This window comes from Varanus komodoensis, unplaced genomic scaffold (assembly GCF_004798865.1).
Source record: "Varanus komodoensis strain SLA01 unplaced genomic scaffold, ASM479886v1 scaffold1, whole genome shotgun sequence".
Lineage (NCBI taxonomy): Eukaryota > Metazoa > Chordata > Lepidosauria > Squamata > Varanidae > Varanus > Varanus komodoensis.
In genome coordinates this window covers 129,989,168-130,007,421 of record NW_025335268.1, presented here as the reverse complement: position 1 = coordinate 130,007,421, position 18,254 = coordinate 129,989,168, and the positions used below count along the sequence as shown (strand labels likewise).

General features: G+C 44.8%; 1 protein-coding gene across 1 annotated transcript in view; it reads right to left on the bottom strand.

Annotated features, from left to right (window-relative positions):
* Positions 1-358: 358 nt before the first annotated feature.
* MFSD4A (major facilitator superfamily domain containing 4A) overlaps positions 359-18,254 on the bottom strand; it is a 46,987-nt gene continuing 29,091 nt past the window's right edge. Inside the window, exons 4-10 of the mRNA XM_044445957.1 lie at positions 9,536-9,704; positions 7,513-7,628; positions 6,417-6,590; positions 5,367-5,514; positions 3,747-3,817; positions 2,114-2,234; positions 359-1,328 (exon numbers count right to left, since the gene is read on the bottom strand). Coding sequence (XP_044301892.1) covers positions 1,267-1,328; positions 2,114-2,234; positions 3,747-3,817; positions 5,367-5,514; positions 6,417-6,590; positions 7,513-7,628; positions 9,536-9,704 — 861 coding nt within the window. The 3' untranslated portion in view covers positions 359-1,266. The remainder of the gene's footprint in view (positions 1,329-2,113; positions 2,235-3,746; positions 3,818-5,366; positions 5,515-6,416; positions 6,591-7,512; positions 7,629-9,535; positions 9,705-18,254) is intronic.

Below are 18,254 nucleotides of genomic sequence, written 5' to 3'. Positions count from 1 at the left end.
TTAAGATCTACCTGGTTCTGTCCTCCAGTCTAAGAATCCCACTGACCAGCAGGCACCCATGTCCCACTTACGCCTAAACTTAGATAACTTAAGGGCACAAGCACACACACGCTCTGTAATCAAGGAAGGTATATTTTAAGGTTCAGACAACATGGAAGTCAAAGGTGAGGGTGCGTACCCATGCAACAAAGCAAACTGGAAGCCAAATGGGAACACAAATTTGGTATTTCTGTACAAATTAGAGCTGAGCAGTGCAAAAACACACTGGAGAAAGTAGCTTTGCTTGAGTGAAGTTGCTGGGTCCCATCTTAGTCACTTCACAAGATCATGCGACAACAACAATCATATTAAACATTCCTTTATATACATACACATGTATGTCACGGGACAGCATTTTGCAACACAACCAGCTCAGTTCTGCTAAAGCTGTGTCTTAAATGATCTTGATACCTTCATTTGTAGCAGGCATGAAAATGGCTGCTACAGTCTGGATCGTCAGTACCTCTCGGGTTCTGCTCACAGAAGGCACCTATTATAATATTGCACAAAGGGAAGAGACTTGACACTTGGCTTAGTGTACTTCAGAACTTCCATGTTTCAGGAGTTTGGCTGTTCCGGCACCTAAAGTAGCCTACAACTCACTCATACTGCCTACTGTGCAAATTTCGTAAGGCCAACAATCCTGGGTCAGCTGAGCGTCATTAGGTGGCCTACCCCATCACCTGGTGAACATCATGAAATCCCATCTAGGCAACACACAAGACTTGAATACTAGAATCCAGGTGGTGAATAGATGCAGTTTTTAAAAAATCTGGATGGCTGTACATAGTGCCAGGGAACATGTTTCTTTTACTGTGCTGCAGCCAAGGGGCTGCAGCTTAGGAGGACATGCCCGCTAATACCTAGCGATGCTTCCTGGTTGTAGTGAATAGAAAACTTAAGGAGACCTCCCACCCCCTTGCCTGTAAAATACATCAATACATGTTTTCACCACCTGTGCCCCTGAACTGATCTAGGAGTTTAATCGGACGAGTTAAACTTCCATATATCAAAATTTTCAGCCCTTCTAGGATTCTGCAGTTCATCACTTAGTTCTTGCTGCAGTGAACTTCCTCTGGTAACAATGGATAATTTGTTAATAGGAACAGGTTGTAACTAACAAGTCTGATCATAGAAAATTCAGGTAGTTTTAAACCAGGTGGTGAGTGCAAATCGTTCAGTAGGAGGGACCATGTGCTTAATCCAAATAAAAATTTGCTGCTTCCTTTAGCTCTGATAAAGCCCTGGTTCTCCTATTGGTGGTGGCTTGTCGGGTGAGAGATCCACATCTGCAAAACAAGGTTCATTTTAGCTGCCCGTCCAAAAGCAAAGAAACCCAAACCCCATCCATTGAGAGTTTAAAAGGACTGTGCTAGTAGATGGACTCTGTCTGAGAGGGCTGCTTTGAGCAATACGATACATGCAGATGTGGTTAGAGATTTGTGCTTCCAGGCACAACCCACAGGGCTGATGCCCAAGATTAATGCACCCTTTCTGTGCTCAGTGTGAATCAGCTGCAGATTTGAGGAGCGTACTTCACACTCTGTTTCTCAAAGGGATACTGTGGCAAACAGCGTTGCGTCCACAGCCCCACACTGAATGGATTCAAATCTTGTCTATAGCTGACTCCTAACCCAGGGCTACTTAATGGTAAGCCTACAGCATGCACAACTTCTTCAATTTTGAGGGCTGCATGTGATGCTGGTTTGTTATATTGGCACCATCACACACATACATATAAAGATCCCGAAAAATATATTTAGACTTGCAACACATTTTATGGTGGATATTCCACCCCACTAACTACACCCCCCTCCCACTTCCCTCCTATAAAGTATATTTCATTTTCCCTGAATTTCACTTCCAAGACTAAGGAAAATCAATGGGTGTGTAGTTGCTGGAGCATTGTGGGCCTATCCAAGCAGGAAGAAGGGACAGGAAGCAGCTGTCAAATAAACACTTCCTTGCATTTTTAACTTTGCGCGCTCTCCACTTGCTCTGCCTTTTTGTCTACACTCCTTCTTCCTTTGCTTTCAGAAGCGTAAAGTCAGGGGAACAGGCTGGCAGTCCTTACCTGATTGGGGCTGGGGGTGCATCCTGTGGAATAACAGAAGGAAGATGTAGAAAGTAAAGGCCAAGGCTCCGAAGATGGTTCCGCAGACCAGGAAACTGTAACTGCCCTGATCATGAATGATCTGTAATAGAGAAAACCATGAAGTTCAGAATTGGTGGCTTCAGTGCAGCCTTAATGACAGATGCAGCGGCACACTGCTTTGCTATGTCTAGAGGTCTGAGGAACCATTATTTCAAACTGCTCCAGTAATGCTGATGTGGGTTATGCAGGATCCATTTACCTGTGGGCTTTTTTCAGCCAGATTATCTGACCTTTGGGGAAAGGGATGAATGGCATCTTTTTCCTGGGGTTTCTACCAGCTTTCTGCTAGAGGGTGAGGGTTTTAGTTCCAGAAGTTACTAGCTATCTAGATTGCAGGGGTGCCTTAAGCCCACATCTCTTAGAAACTAGCCCAGTTTAACCAGAACATGTTTCCAACTTGGAACTTTGAATCGGGCCCCTTGTTCTTTCAAGAAAGTTGCATCAGTTATGCTTATATTTATTTATACCCACCCTTTACCCTATGACCTCAAGGCAATGCACACCATTTTCTTTCCACCTGACTCCCAACTTTTATCCTCATAACAACACTGTTAAATACAGTGGTACCTCGGTTCACAAACACCTCAGTTCATGACCAAATCAGGTCTCAAACAGAAATTTCAGAAAAAAATTGCCTCAGGTCACAAATTCTGCATCAGGTGATGATCACAGTCGTGCTGGCGGGGGAGATGGCTCTGCTTGTGCTCAGGTGGGGGGGGGGGAGATGGCTGCAATCTTTGTTCTTTGTCACTTTGCTTCAAATTTTTGTGATTAAAAAAAAAAGTTACAGAACGGATTAACCTTATTTACATTGAACCTTATGGGGAAATTTGACTTGGCTCACGACCAATTTGGGTCACGACCAGAGTCCTGGAATGGATTAAGTTCGTGAGCCAAGGTAGCACTGTATGTTAGGCTGAAAGAGAGCCAGAGTTCAGCCCTAGGTCACGCAACACTTGCCATGGTTGAGTCAGAGTTTGAACCTGGGTCTCTCACTTCCTAGCCCTGCAATCTAACCACGACACCATACAGAACTGTGACCTTAAAAGGGAGCAAGATGATGAAGCTAGACAAAAGCATTCTCTGAAGCAGAAAAACATTTTAAAATGCCACCCAATGCTGTAGGGTGGACAACAGAAAGATAACTGCAGGATTCAAGGTTTTGCCATTTGAACTGGCTTCAGCACGTTAAAGTTCAAGCAAAGCACCTGTTTGACATGCACGAGGTCTCAAGTTCCATGTCTCTCCAGTCTGAAGCTCTAGAGAGCTACTGCCAGTCAACAAAGGCCAGCCTCCCCCAACTTGGTGCCCTCCAGATGTTTTAGAGTTCAGTTCCCATCAGCTCCAGCTCATATGGCCAGTGGCACCAGCTTGGGGAAGGCAGATGCAGTCAATATTAAGATAGAACTCTTTTGATAAAAGGCAGTTTCTTTCCTGTTTAGGATTAACTTCCTGGAAAGCAGTTATGCAAATCTATCATAAATGGGTATACAATTCAGGACAGCTTATACTTAATGGGGGTTTATGTTTGCCTTGCATCTCATGCACTTACTGATCCCACCAGTAACTGAAGGACCATCTCTCCAACTCCCGCGCCTGTCACCAACACAGTAGTGGCACAGCCTGGAATAGAATTGGCACGTGTTAGTTGCCTGGCTTCAGATTTTAAATAAGCATATAAAAGGCAGCATAGACACCGCATCATGAGGAGGTTGCATCTTCACTAGCTTTATCCACATCATGTCTCTCCTGGGGATGTAATAAAAAAAACTGGAAAAGACGAGGACAATCAAATACAGGTGATAGAAATGTTCAGTCAAGAAAGACTCCCCCCCCCCCCGCGCTGTCCTGCAGTCTGCAATTTTCTCCATTCTACTTAGTTCTGGGCAAGGAAAATCCTTAAGGTATGTTGTTTATTTGCCTCAGAGGAGGAAACTAAATTCTATCAAGCTGGAATTTAACTCCTTTAACTACATAAAAGCTTGGCAACTAGGTGGGACCAATCTGTGGTTGAGACAAAATACCAACTTGGCTTCAGATTTTGAATCAAGAAAAGGTCTATCCAAGTTAACAAATGGGAGAATAAGTAGCAAAGAAACAGAGGCACGTAACTCCCAGCACTGAACCCTTCACTGCCCAAAGCAAGGCTCCCAAGACACAGGTGAACCCAACCCAATTTATCTCCCCAGGACCAAGAAGAGGCCACCAAACAGATTCGTCCCAGGCAGTCTTATCCTTTCCTGCTAGGTAGACTTTTGTTGTTTGGCTATGTGACTGAGATGTGACTACTGCTCTCCTAGGGAATGGGGCAAAAAATAAAATACCTGGCAGACCTGTGGTCTGAAAGCTAAACGCCAAATCACAGATTTGCCATTGCAAAGTGCAAAGGAACATCCAGGTAAGAGCAGGCAAACTTGTTCTGCCCAAAGAAACACACATCGCAGCACTGAAAAGGCAGACACACTAACTAATACTTCACAAACACTCCTCTTCTGTCTGTTCAGATGCACCCTGCAACACTTCCAGCTTGCCGCCTTCTTTTGCTTTTTTCTAGGCAGCTGACCATGCTGGGCTGTAGACACACACCATTTTTATTTTCAAAGACTAATTCTGGTGCCCACATAGGGAGCCCGGAGGCATTTTTGGAAATAAACAGGATGGCGCAAGCTAGCATTTTGCTTTGCAGCAATCCAGCACCATAGTGTTGTTTAAAAAAAATCTAAATCAGAATAAAACCCAGAAGGGCCAGAGAACCTGATGAGTGCCAAGAGAGGCGCCCATGGGCACCATGTTGGAGACCACACCATTAGCTCATGGGGCAGAACAAAGAAGTCCTTAAAGGGGCAGGTGCTTTTGTCTCCACCAGAGAGCAGGCTTCTCTGTGCAAGTCTTGTAAGGTGAGTATGTTTGCTTTGCTATTAGTAAGGGTGTCCTCCACAACCTAGGAGACAGGCTTGTTGAATATAATCAGACTTGCTTCTGAATAAACCTGCATTGAAATTGTAATGTTACTTTAAGATCTGTGTAGAATTCAAACCTTTAAACACAATGCAGGAACACACTCAGCTTGGGAACTGAAAGTGAGCCCTCCACTTTTGCTTTGCTTAGTGCAATTGTGGCTGTCGATGTGATTTTTCCAGAAGGAAGTAACTCAGTGAGAGTGCTGCCTTACCTTTGTATTGAAGGATGTCTTCGGTGTAGGCAAGCACACTAGGGAAAGTGCTGCTGAGGAATAAGCCGAGAGAAGCAGTCCCCACAAACAGAAAGAGAACACTGTAGGAAAAGATCAGGAGCAGGAAGAATGTTATAAGCACTCCAACCTGCAATGACATAAAAAGGAAGTAAGGAGAGAAATCAATGTATAGATTCAAAATGTTCTGGGCTTGGCCAAAGTGGAGGAGCAACAGTTAGATGGGGAGGAGTAGAAAGATACCAAGAAAATGGCCAGGTGAGTTTTCCCTCTGGATAACAATTCACACATGCTTGAGTATCAATGAGTGAGTATCCCAGTTCCCAGTGACATGCAGCTGACCATGGGACCCACCTCAGAAAGCACTGGGTTGGATCTACACTTAGCCGTGTTTAGAAAAGACACACTGAAATCAATGCGTAAGTTAGTAATTATTCCCACTGATTTCAATCTGCACAACAAGAAAAACCATCATGGATAACAAGCTGTGCTGGGTTGTTGCGCTGTCTGAATTCAGACTGCTTCCCAGAAGGTGGCTAATCGTGTGGCAACAGGCTACCCTGACAACCATGGTTTGTTTTAAGGGTTGCTTGACTCACAATGGATTGCCACATCTACCAGATCTGGGAAACTAATTCTATTGTGAGTTGCAGGGATTGGCTAGTGAGTCGCAGCTGATCCTACAGAAATAGGATCCAACCCATTCCTTGTAGCTTGACTTTACAGCTACAATTTTCATTCATATGCTCTAGTTTTGATTTGCAACAGGATATTTAAGTTTTGTTTTATTTTTAATGAACATAGAATGCCTTTTGGGAGCACGTCATTGGGAGAATAATTTTACAAGCTCCTTTGCATTGCCCTTATTCATGAGATTCTCTACCCACACAACTCTTTTGCTTCCAAATGGGTCTGCTGGTAAAAGGATCAATAGTGTTACTGGCCTTCCTGAAAATGCAGTGGCCGCAACCTGCCTTCTCAACCATTTCAGCTGCCCTGTAAGGAAAGGAGAATGGAAAGATTTGGTCGTACCACATTGATGAAAACCATAGTTGCTGGCTTCATTCGGTATGACACAGGGATGGAGATAAGTCTGCCCAGTGTGATGAACCCCCAGAAGAGGCTGGGCAGATAACCAGCCACCTTATGTCCCACTGAGAGTGGTTCCTCCACAGCATAGCTGTACACAAAACCAGAGTACTCGCCCTGGAGGAGAGACAGAAACACAGGACATTAGCTCCGGACTGCACAGGCCCTGCTCTTGCAGTCTTGTTTTTGGGCATCCAGAAGGTGCCCTCGCAAGGATGCCGAGAGGGACCTGGCCAGATCTGCCCACGATTGCTCACTATTTGTTAATGCAAGACTGATGCTAAGCGCTGCCGGGGGCACCCAGCACCTGAGTGGGATGCTGTTGCCACTATTTAAAGCCAGTGGCCTCGTTTGCATGAGGAAGACCAGTCTCTTTATTCTTCAGGGACTGGCCTCTTTAGGGCAGCCCCATGGACGGAAGTATGGCCCCTAGAATGCTTTGCAAGGAGCTGAGCTGTCACACTTGGACATGCAAAGGGGAGGGGGCATACTTCCTGCAGCCCTACGTTGCTTTAGGTACGGGGCTGGCTGGGGAGGGTACCTGTGCAATTGGGCCACAGACCTGCAGCTTGCCAGGTGCCTCCCTGTGGGTCCTTGTGGAGACCACGGGATTAACAAACAAGCAACCCCTCCAGTACTGAGCGCACCCAGCAATGCTCAATATCAACTTTTTCTTTAAGACAGTGGATGATTATGGGCAGCCCACTCCAGGGCCTCATGCCCCAAAATAGGAGGAGAACAGAGGAGGCAGGAAGCCCCACTGTGTCTGATCGTCTTTTGCACATGGGGGAATTTTAACCACAGCGTGTGGGTTAAATTCCCAAGGAGTTTGATTGGCCTTTTAAACCTGCCCATGAAATCACTGGAGAAAAGAAAACTTCTATCCTTTGTTTTCTAGCATGTGAGTTTTCTACCCCAGCTACAGAGATCAACCATGATGGCAAACAAGGCAGTCTGGCCACATTTGTTCAGTCCCCTCTAGGGACTCGGAAATGCTGCAAGGTGTGTCTGATACAATTCTTCTGCTGCCCGCCCTTACCAGGATCCCATCTGTCATGAAGAGGAGAAGGGCTCCAGTCACATGGACAGCAAAGTAAGAGCAGGGAGCTCCTCTGAAGTTTTTGCTTTGGCAGCAACCGAAGAGGTCGTCATGTCCTGGGTAGAGAAAGCAATTTCACGTAAGTACAGGGTGAAGCTTCTTGGTTTGCCAAGATATTCTCTGTGTACCACACAGAGTGAGCAACCTGAATTTTGGATTTTGGCACTGATATTCGCCTTTGAAAAATTCTGCAGGTCTTATACGGTAGGGGAAAAAGAAGAGGTACTGTCACTTCTGCATGTCGTTTTTGGACGGCTTGGAAAAATGACACTGTTGTTAAAGGAACGGACTTCCTCTTTTATTCCCTCTCCAACTCTGCTGCCAATCTGTCATGCTGAGATGAGAGAGGGAACTGACCTATATTACAGAATTACATAAGTCAGGGAGCAAACACTGAAATGAAATGCCCAGTTTGCCTTTCGGTGCCTGATCAACAACCCACTCCCGACAACTCATCACTTCCTTATAGAATAAGGCACTTTATTGCTTATTTCAGGGTTCGGAACCCTTCCCTACCCAAGGACCACATTCCCCTGCAGGTAACTTTATGATGGTCACATGCCAGCAGAGAATGGGGTCAAAGCCATACACTGCCCCCAATACACATGGGAACCACGTGCCTGAATGTTCCCTCTTGTGCAGCAAAGAAGCTTTCTAAAAGCCTCCTGTTGGAAGAAAGTTGCAAGGAAACCTCCCTTTGGAAGCCACAGTGCATGAGGGAAGTTAACTCTGACAACCCTCCTTCCACAAATAACGCATCCCCACGCTGAAATAAGGCTTGAAAAATGCCCAACGGCTGTGGCGAAGATAAGGAAGGGGGCAGCTAGGAAAGTCATGCTAGAAAAGTCTGCACACGCATAACTTGGGGGTGGGAGAGTAGGTCTCAATAGAAAACATGTACAATAATTTCACACAAAATTAATTTTGCCTAGTAATTTAGGAACACCAATTTCTTCATTCCCTCTGAGAAGCTTCCCTGAAGCATTAGTTAGATGGTGCTGCAAATAGAATATTTCACCAGAAGGATGCTGGGCTTAGATGGATCCCACAGGGCTTTTATTAGCTGCTGTTTTCTCTATCAGATAGCCTTCTCTTGTCGGCTGTGGCTTTGTGCATCTTTCCCCACTTGCACTGTGCCACCGTGTCTGTCACAGATTCCCCAGTCGGCCACATGCACAGACATGTTTGCCTTACCAAAACCACCAAATAAATGGATTTTTCTAGATGATGCATAAAAGTTGCTTCTGACAAGCTTGGCATGGACTGACATATTTTCATCTTCCAACCACTCTGTGCAAAATGATAATTACCCCTTTTTGCTTATGAGAGCTATTGTAACGCTGGGAAACCAATGCCTTTATCCAGACAGCAACGTCGCCCATATTAAGAGGTCAGAGTAAGTGTGAAACATCACCGTCAACTGGCTAAGGGTTCTAGCACAGGTGGCAGTTTTAAAAGACATTATGAAGGACCTACTCAAATTACAGGAAGGTCCTGCTATGCTATGAACTGGATAAACCTGCCCCAAAGAATTTGTCATCTGTAAAGTTAATATTTACAGATGCTAAAGACAAACAGCATAAGGTATTCTAGGATTAATGGGATCAACATATTTGGATTGGGCAGAGCTTCTGTTCAGACATACATGGGAACGTTCTGAGATTCTAGATGGAACTGCAGAGACGAGACAAAAGATTAGGACAATCAACTGTATTCAGAAGGCCTTTACTGAGTTTCCTAAACGCTGTTTGCATAAAACCTGTGAGCAAAGCATTCAGCCACAAATGCTTAAGGAGCTAGTTAAGGAAATTCATGGAGTTCAACACCTGCGCTGATTTGACTCCAACCATTCAGTAATGAGAATTTCCCAGGACACATGTAACACACCACCTCTCACTCCACAATGCATCCCTTCATCACACAGTAACACGATATGATGGTGAACTGGCACGACAGCTCTCACCTGTTTCTGGCTGGATTTTTGGTGAGGAAGTTGAGGAATCGTCCTTGTCAGCTATCCTGGTTTCCAGTGCCAGCTCATCTGCAGGCAGCAGCGGGGGACTGCTGTGCTGACAGCACGGCACGAGCCTTTCCTTGTAGAGCAAAAGGAACACTGCAATGGGGACAGGCAGCTGGAGAGCAACACAGACAGGCCAGTCAGGAACAGACTGTGGCTTTTGGCATCCATATTATAAATATGTGAGTGAGTGAGTGAGTGAATGAACGAATATAGATTGGCACTTGTTCTTCCACTAGACAGGGTTAGGAAGGCACTGGCTGCCCTCAGTATGGTACTTCCTGCTAGCCTATTATGGAAGGGACAGGACTTGCATGAACACATGTCTTGCCAGCCTTTAACAGTTGTGCTGAAAGGGGAATTTCAGCAGCTGCAGCTTTGTCTGCAAAGGTGTGAAAAGCAGCACCTGATAAATTTCCGTCTTCTTCACAACTATTTTTTTAAGGAACAGGAGAGAAGAGGCTGTACTTTTTTAGAAAACAGAAAACTTGTTACAGTGAGGACACCAATTCTACAACTGCATTTCTCATTGTGTGCACCCTCTAGCAGAGATGTGTGTCATGGGTACATGAGCACAGGAATGTGTTGACATGAAGCTGATCCATGGAGCTGCATTAATGCAGGAACACAAGCTTGTGCTACAGCTTGTTTTTGGTAGCATGCAGGAATCTCAACAAGACAAGATACAACCCTCCAGCCAAAATGTAAGGCATTTCCCCAGAAGGACTTCCTCCAACCACCATCCCCAGCAACCAAATGGCTCATTTAAGACCATGCAAGCTTTACATAGATCAGTTTTTAGTTATTGTTCTGTAGTTCCAGCAGTGGTCTGCAGTGTCATTTCTCACTCAGCCAGCAGGTGGCAGGATAGCACCATGGCTTCTAGCAACATTGGTGTCTCCAACTAAAATTGACTTGCAAGCTAAGCATGTGCCTCAAAGTTCATGTAAAACTGCAACTAAGTCATCCTCCCATCTGGATGGCCACTGCCGAAAGATCAAGCATGGAGCACCCAGCTCAAGTCTCACAATTCTTTCTAGTAGCATTTTGCTGTATACAGGAGAAGTGCCCCCTAGTGGTTCTCTGCCTTACTGACATGACATGAATTTAAAATTCATATACTAATTGTAGTACTGTCTTTCTTAAGTCTACTGGGATATATTCCTTTGTGTTTGTGTATTTTTTGGGGGGAAGCAATATATGAAAGGAACTAAGTAATGTTAATTGAATCTGGCTTCCTTCTCCCTCATGTGATTAATGGTGAGAGCCAGGACATCCATAATTAATGGCTGCTCACTCAAAGTTTGTTTTCCCTTCGTCTGTGAATTAAGAGAGCTGTAACTCCACATTTCCTGGTTTTTGTTGGCTCAAGGTATTATTCCAAGGCATGGGGCATTCTCTCAATCTCTGTTCCCCTCTCAACTGAATTCATTAAAGAGCCCTCCATTGTTCAAAGAACAATGGGAACAAGAACAGCCAGTTCAGTTGCAGGGAAAAAAAGTTTCCCCCTTATAGTTAGAATCCTTCCGGAGGTCAGGACCAGCTTGCCCTAGTGACAAGTTTGCTATGAATGTGAGAGCAGCACAAACAGTTCACTGTCCACTTGGACGGCACAGGGCTAGACAGGTATAAGGCGAGCATCCGGTGTTTGCCTGATTATCTTGGCCAGAGTTTCCCCTCTGTGAAACAGACTTCGTGAACTACCTGGCTGATTACTGCAAGGATGAAAGCTATGGATGGGAAAACACTGAAAGATTGCGATGACATACAAAATATCCCCCACCTACTGGCAAGAGATGCAAGGCTGGAGTGGGCAGAAGGGAGAACAGCAGCAGCTTTGGCAAGGCCCTCTATGCCTACTTGCTTTACAGAAGCAGCACATCTAAATTATACAGTTGAAATGAGGCTCTTTGTAGAATGCTCTGAAATCCATTCAGTTCTGGTGCTCTGCTCAAACGAATCCATAGCTTCAACATTCTTTAATTTCAAGTGTATATCATTTGCATCAGTCTTTGCCTGGGAGATTTCAGGATTCCAGTAAAAAGCAAAGCAATTCCCATAAGCCAGAAGTTTGGAAAGAAGGCTCTTAGGATTAAACAGAAAAAAGTCACAATGATCTGGAATTTTTCATTTAAAAAACCAGTCTCATCCTCCAAGATGACTATGGCACTCAAGAGCACAAAACCCTAGCATATGCGAGCCATCAAATTTTAAATAAGCACACAGCCATAAATAAGCGAAGAATTCTGCTTTAACTAAGTCATCTATGCATTTCATTTTCACTGGCAAGGACTGGCAGAACATCCCGGAAAAAGTGCTGTACTTTTAACTACCCTGGATCAGACAAGTAGTCCAGCTTAAGAGCCATAAAAATCAAATGGTCAGAAATAATTAAAAGCTTTGTTACAGCTTTTCAATCATCTCAACTAAAAATAATACCAAGTGGCAGCGGGAGAAGAGAGAGCACTGATGAACAAACAGGGTACACATCCTCAGTTTCAGATATTATGCACTTGCGCCCCCCCCCCCCACACTTCTTCCACTATAAAGCTGAAAGGTGAACTTATGCAGGACATGTTCACAAACTTCTGGTCTGCTTCCACAGCTTTCAAGTCTCTGCACCAGTGCCACTTCTGCCTGCAGAGCAGGCAACGTGAGATAAGGCCCTTGGACATCTGGCTAGCTGTATGCTGCAATATCTGTTGCTGTTCCTGGAAAAGTAACCCTAATTGCAAGTGTAACTCCCAGGACCTACAATTCCCAGGACCTACACATGCTAAAGGCCTGGAAAGGGAGGCTTCTGCAGACCCTCTGAAGCTTCCAGTCTTAGACAGCCGCACTTACAGCATTACTCCCGATCCACTTCAGCAACTTTTTTGCTTCAACTAATTACTGATCTGAATGACCAAACTAATCTGAATGAAGGTCCCAAGGTGCAATTACCCTAGTTAAGATGTTGTTGAGCAAAGGCATAGATGGGATGAATCAAAGTCATCATGGGAATGAGGCAACTGGAGTCACGAGGATGAATGGGGTCAAAGCTCCAAAATGGGGTCAGAAGTGAGTCAGGTATTTGTTTAATTATATGTGTATGGTAATAAATATATGCCACGCTTTCCCACAAAACCAAGGTCCCATCCAGACCACAGTCCAGAGGGGTGGGCCTTATTGCATTCCTATCCCATCTTGTCTCTGAGAAAGCCCTCTCCCAGGAGGCAGGCTGGGCTGAGAGATGGCAACTGACCTGGGGAGACTCTGGGATCTTTGCCACAAACCATTTTTTAACCTGAACTGGAAATGAAAAAACAGAAACAACATCTCTGCAGGTTTTTTGGGGGTGAGGTGTGGTGGGGGAGGGGAAGGCAGACTGCCGCTCTGTTCAGCATGAGAAGTTGCTGTTCAAGAGGCACAATGTGCAGACCCACAGAGCTGTGTATCAAGTGATGCACTGGCTTTGGAATGCACCGGATGCGTTGGGTCCAGAGTGAAAGTTCTTGGGATGCAGCTGGACAAGCCGAGTTCAGGCTTAGTTGCTGGTCTCACCATCACAAAGTGGTAGGTAGTACAGAAGTATGTGTCTGCAAGTGTGTAGTCACACACTGACTGATCACAGCCCATATTCAAACACCTAGGATCAAGCAACAGGGCTTCCACTCAGAGGAGAAACTTCCATTTGAGGCTCTCTTTTCATAAGGCTAAAACACACACAGGAGAGACAAGAGTCTTCTGGCACCCTAAAGACCAACAGAACAATCCCAGTACAGCCTAATGAATTAGTCCCTTCTGTACGCGACTGAAATCTCTCTTCCAAGTCCATCCAACTGTTTCACAGACACAACAGCCCAGATCTCATCCTCCTGATTTTTGTTAATGTTTTATTTTACTTTTCCTTTTTCTAAAGGCTGAATGGTGCTGATGAACCTATTTGGCTTCCATCACCCAGTTTGTCTGCCAAAATACACATGGGTAGGGCCAAGGCGGTTTATTGCAGGGTCTCACGACTTGGCATGCTTGCTTTAGAGTGACATATTGAACCTCCTGGTATACTGTTTAATGAGAGGCCTTGGCACAGGGATTGCCAGCCGACTGTGAGCCTAAATAAACAGCAAAATCAGAATCATTTCATGTGTGACTAAATGCTTGGCCTACAACGTTAAGTGAAGTCCACCTGCACGGGGATCTAGCACAGGGGTGCTGAGCCAGATCCAGCCCACCTGGTGTCCCCAGATGCATATTCCCTTCTCCTGGCTTCACCCCTTTCCCTCTGACTGCTGATTATTTAGTGGTTTCCTGGCTTTTGAGCACTCGCTCTAAAAGAATGAATGTCTCCCCAGAGGCTTTCTATCCAAGAGCTTTACTCTAAACTGGTGTAAAGTGGTGTCCTGCAACAGATTCGACGGTCTTCGTGGCCCCTCCCAACTCCACTATTCTATGATTCTATGCCAGTATTTCAGGCTCCTCTTGCTTTCAGCCCTGCCCACCACTGAATGCTCCCCCTGCACCCTCATTTTGTAAATTAAAATAAGTAGAATGTGCGAAATGTCCCAGGACTAAATTTGACTTTCAAGTTAAAAGAGGTTCAAGCACGTCTGCTGTCTGTATTATGTTGTCAGTTCTCTCCAACCTGGTGGAATCCAGATGTACTGCATTGTCACTTACTCCTCTGGCTGAGAACAATGAGAGATGGAATCCAATCTGGCCAGGACCAAGATGAAAAAGGCTGTTACAGCAGAAGGTCTATATCAAAAGGTCTGCCCAGCACACTTCTGTGGTGAATGCATGTAAGATTCTGTACACCAATGCCTTTAACCTCCTTCATAGATCACTGCCTTGTCGTGGCGAAGGAGCTTGCGTAGCTCAATGAAGCTATGAGCTATGCCGTGCAGGGCCACCCAAGACGGACAGGTCATAGCAGAGAGCTCTGACAAAACGTGATCCACTGGAGAAGGAAATGGAAACCCACTCCAGTATCTTTGCCATGAAAACCCCATGGACAGTACCAAAAGGCAAAAAGATATGATGCCGGAAGATGAGCCCCTCAGGTCGGAAGGTGTCCAATATGCTACTGGGGAAGAGCAGAGGGCTAGTACTAGTAGCACCAGAAAGAATGAAGCGACTGAGTCAAAGCCAAAAGGACTCTCAGTTGCAGATGTATCTGGTGGTGAAAGGAACGTCCGATGCTGCAAAGATCTATACTCCATAGGAACCTGGAATGTAAGATCCATGAATCAAGGCAAGCTGGATGTGGTCAAACAAGAGATCACAAGACTGAACATCGACATCTTAGGAATCAGTGAACTAAAATGGACAGGTATGGGTGAATTTAATTCAGATGACTATCAGGTAGTACTACTGCGGGCAAGAATCCCTCAGAAGAAATGGAGTAGCCTTCATAGTCAATAAAAGAGTAGGAAAAGCAGTACTGGGATACAATCTCCAAAATGACAGAATGATCTCAGTTCGAATCCAAGGCAAATCATTCAACATCACAATAGTCCAAGTCTATGCCCCAACCACTGGTGCTGAAGAGGCTGAAGTTGACCAGTTCTATGAAGGCCTACAATACCTTCCAGAATTAACACCAAAAAATGATGTCCTTATCATCATGGGGGATTGGAAGGCTAAAGTAGGAAGCCAAAAGATAACCGGAATAACAGGCAAGTTTGGCCTTGGAGTACAAAATGAAGCAAGGCACGGGCTAATAGAATTTTGTCAAGAGAATACGAGAGTCATAGCAAACACTCTTTTCCAACAACCCAAGAGACGACTCTACACATGGACATCACCAGACGGTCAACACAGAAATCAGACTGACTATGTGCTCTGCAGCCAAAGATGGAGAAGCTCTATACAGTCAGTAAAAACTAGACCAGGAGCTGACTGTGGCTCAGATCATGAGCTTCTCGTTGCAAAATTTAGGCTTAAATTGAAGAAAGTAGGGAAAAGCACTAGGCCACTCAGGTATGACCTAAATCATATCCCTGATGAATATACAGAAGAGGTGACAAATAGATTTAAGGAATTAGATCTGATAGACAGCGTGCCTGAAGAACTATGGACAGAGGTTTGCAAGATTGTACAAGAGGTAGCAACTAAAGCCATCCCAAATAAAAAGAAATGCAAGAAAGCAAAATGGCTGTCTGAGGAAGCTTTACAAATAGCTGAGGAAAGAAGGAAAGCAAAAGACAAGGGAGAAAGAGAAAGTTGCACCCAATTGAATGCAGAATTCCAGAGAATAGCTAGAAGAGATAAGAATGCCTTCTTAAATGAACAGTGCAAAGAAATAGAAGAAAACAATAGAATAGGGAGGACCAGAGATCTCTTCAAGAAAATTGGAGATATGAAGGGAACGTTTCATGCAAAGATGGGCATGATAAAGGACTGAAATGGCAGGGACCTAATAGAGGCAGAAGAGATTAAGAAGAGGTGGCAAGATTACACAGAAGAACTATACAAGAAAGACCTTAATGTTCCTGATAACCACGATGGGATGGTTACTGACTTCAAGCCAGACATCCTGGAATGTGAAGTCAAATGGGCCTTAGAAAGTCTAAGCAACAACAAAGCTAGTGGAGGTGACAGTATTCCAGCTGAGCTATTCAAAATCTTAAAAGACGATGCAGTAAAAGTGCTACACTCAATATGCCAGCAAATTTGGAAAACTCAACAGTGGCCGCAGGATTGGAAAATGTCAGTTTACATTCCGATCCCAAAGAAGGGCAATGCCAAAGAATGTTCAAACTACCGCACCATTGCACTCATTTCACATGCTAGCAAAGTGATGCTCAAAATCCTACAAGCTAGGTTCCAGCAGTATGCGGACCTAGAACTACCAGAAGTACAGGCAGGATTTCGAAGAGGGAGAGGAACTAGAGATCAAATTGCCAACATACACTGGATCATGGAGAAAGTTAGGGAGTTCCAGAAAAACAACTACTTCTGCTTCATTGACTATGCTAAAGCCTTTGATTGTGTGGATAACAACAAATTGTGGCAAGTTCTTAAAGAGATGGGAGTACCTGACCATCTTATTTGTCTCTTGCGAAACCTATATGCAAGTCAAGAAGCAACAGTGAGAACTGGACACAGAACCACTGATTGGTTCAAAATTGAGAAAGGAGTTTGGCAAGGCTGTATACTGTCGCCCTGCCTATTTAACTTATATGCAGAGCACATCATGAGAACAGTGGGGCTAGATGAATCACCAGTTGGAATTAAGATTGCTGGGAGAAATATCAACAACCTCAGATATGCAGATGATACCACTCTAATGGCAGAAAGTGAAGAAGAACTAAAGAGCCTCTTGATGCGGGTGAAGGAGGAGAGTGCAAAAGTTGGCCTGAAACTCAACATTAACAAAACTAAGATCAGGGCATCTGGTCCTCTCACTTCCTGGCAAATAGATGGGGAAGAAATGGAGGTAGTGACAGATTTTATTTTCCTGGGCTCCAAGATCACCGCAGATGGGGACTGCAGCCAAGAAATTAAAAAGACGCTTGCTCCCGGGGAGGAAAGCTATGGCAAATCTAGAAAGCATACTAAAAAGCAGAGACATCACCCTGCCAACAAAAGTGCGTATAGTCAAGGCTATGGTTTTCCCAGTTGCAATGTATGGCTGTGAAAGCTGGACCATAAGGAAAGCTGAGCACCGAAGGACTGAGGCCTTTGAATTGTGGTGCTGGAGGAGACTCCTGCGAGTCCCCTGGACCGCAAAGCGATCAAACCGGTCAGTCCTAGAGGAGATCAACCCTGACTGCTCTTTAGAAGGCCAGATACTGAAAGTGAAACTCAAATACTTTGGCCACCTAATGAGAAGGAAGGACTCCCTGGAGAAGAGCCTAATGCTGGGAACAATAGATGGCAAAAGAAGAAGGGGATGGCAGAGAATGAGGCGGCTAGATGGAGTCACTGAAGCAGTTGGTGTGAGCTTAAGTGGACTCCGGGGGATGGTGGAAGACAGGAAGGCCTGGAGGAATGTTGTCCATGGGGTCATGATGGGTGGGACACGACTTTGCGACTAACAACAACAAATGCCTTTAACAGCAATCCTATTATCACCAAACACAAAAGATTTGCACTTAATCTCAGGGAGCTATTAAACAAACATGATTGTGGCCAGTAAAATTGGTTTGCATGCCCAGTTGCACACTATAAGCACTATCCTTTGTTCCTGGTTTACAGGTTTCTATGTTTGCTCTAATACAAATACAAGTTATTTCATTATTTGTCCAAATAGCCTCATATCATTCTTGTCCTGGTCTCTTCTCCTTCTGCTTAAAATGGTCCCATATTGAGATCCCTCTGCTTCTGTCTGGGGCACATTTTTTAGTAAGTTCTACCCAGATTGTTAGGCATTTCTGAGTGTGCTGGCCCAAATTCAGTATTATCTTATCCAAGCCAACCACAAGCCTGCAATTCAGGCTGGGTGGGGGCAATAGCTTGTGTGAAGGCAACACCCATGACACTCAGCACCATGACAGCTACAGGGAAAAGCAAGATGACATGACACAAACACGTTGAGCTAGCCAGAACCAACAGTATAGTTTCTCAGTGGAGTGAGAAACATAAGGAACTAACTAACTAACATAAGGAACTAATTGGCCATTCAGCATTATCTAGGCTAAGTATTACCTATGACTGGGTTGCAGGACCTCAGGCGAGGGGG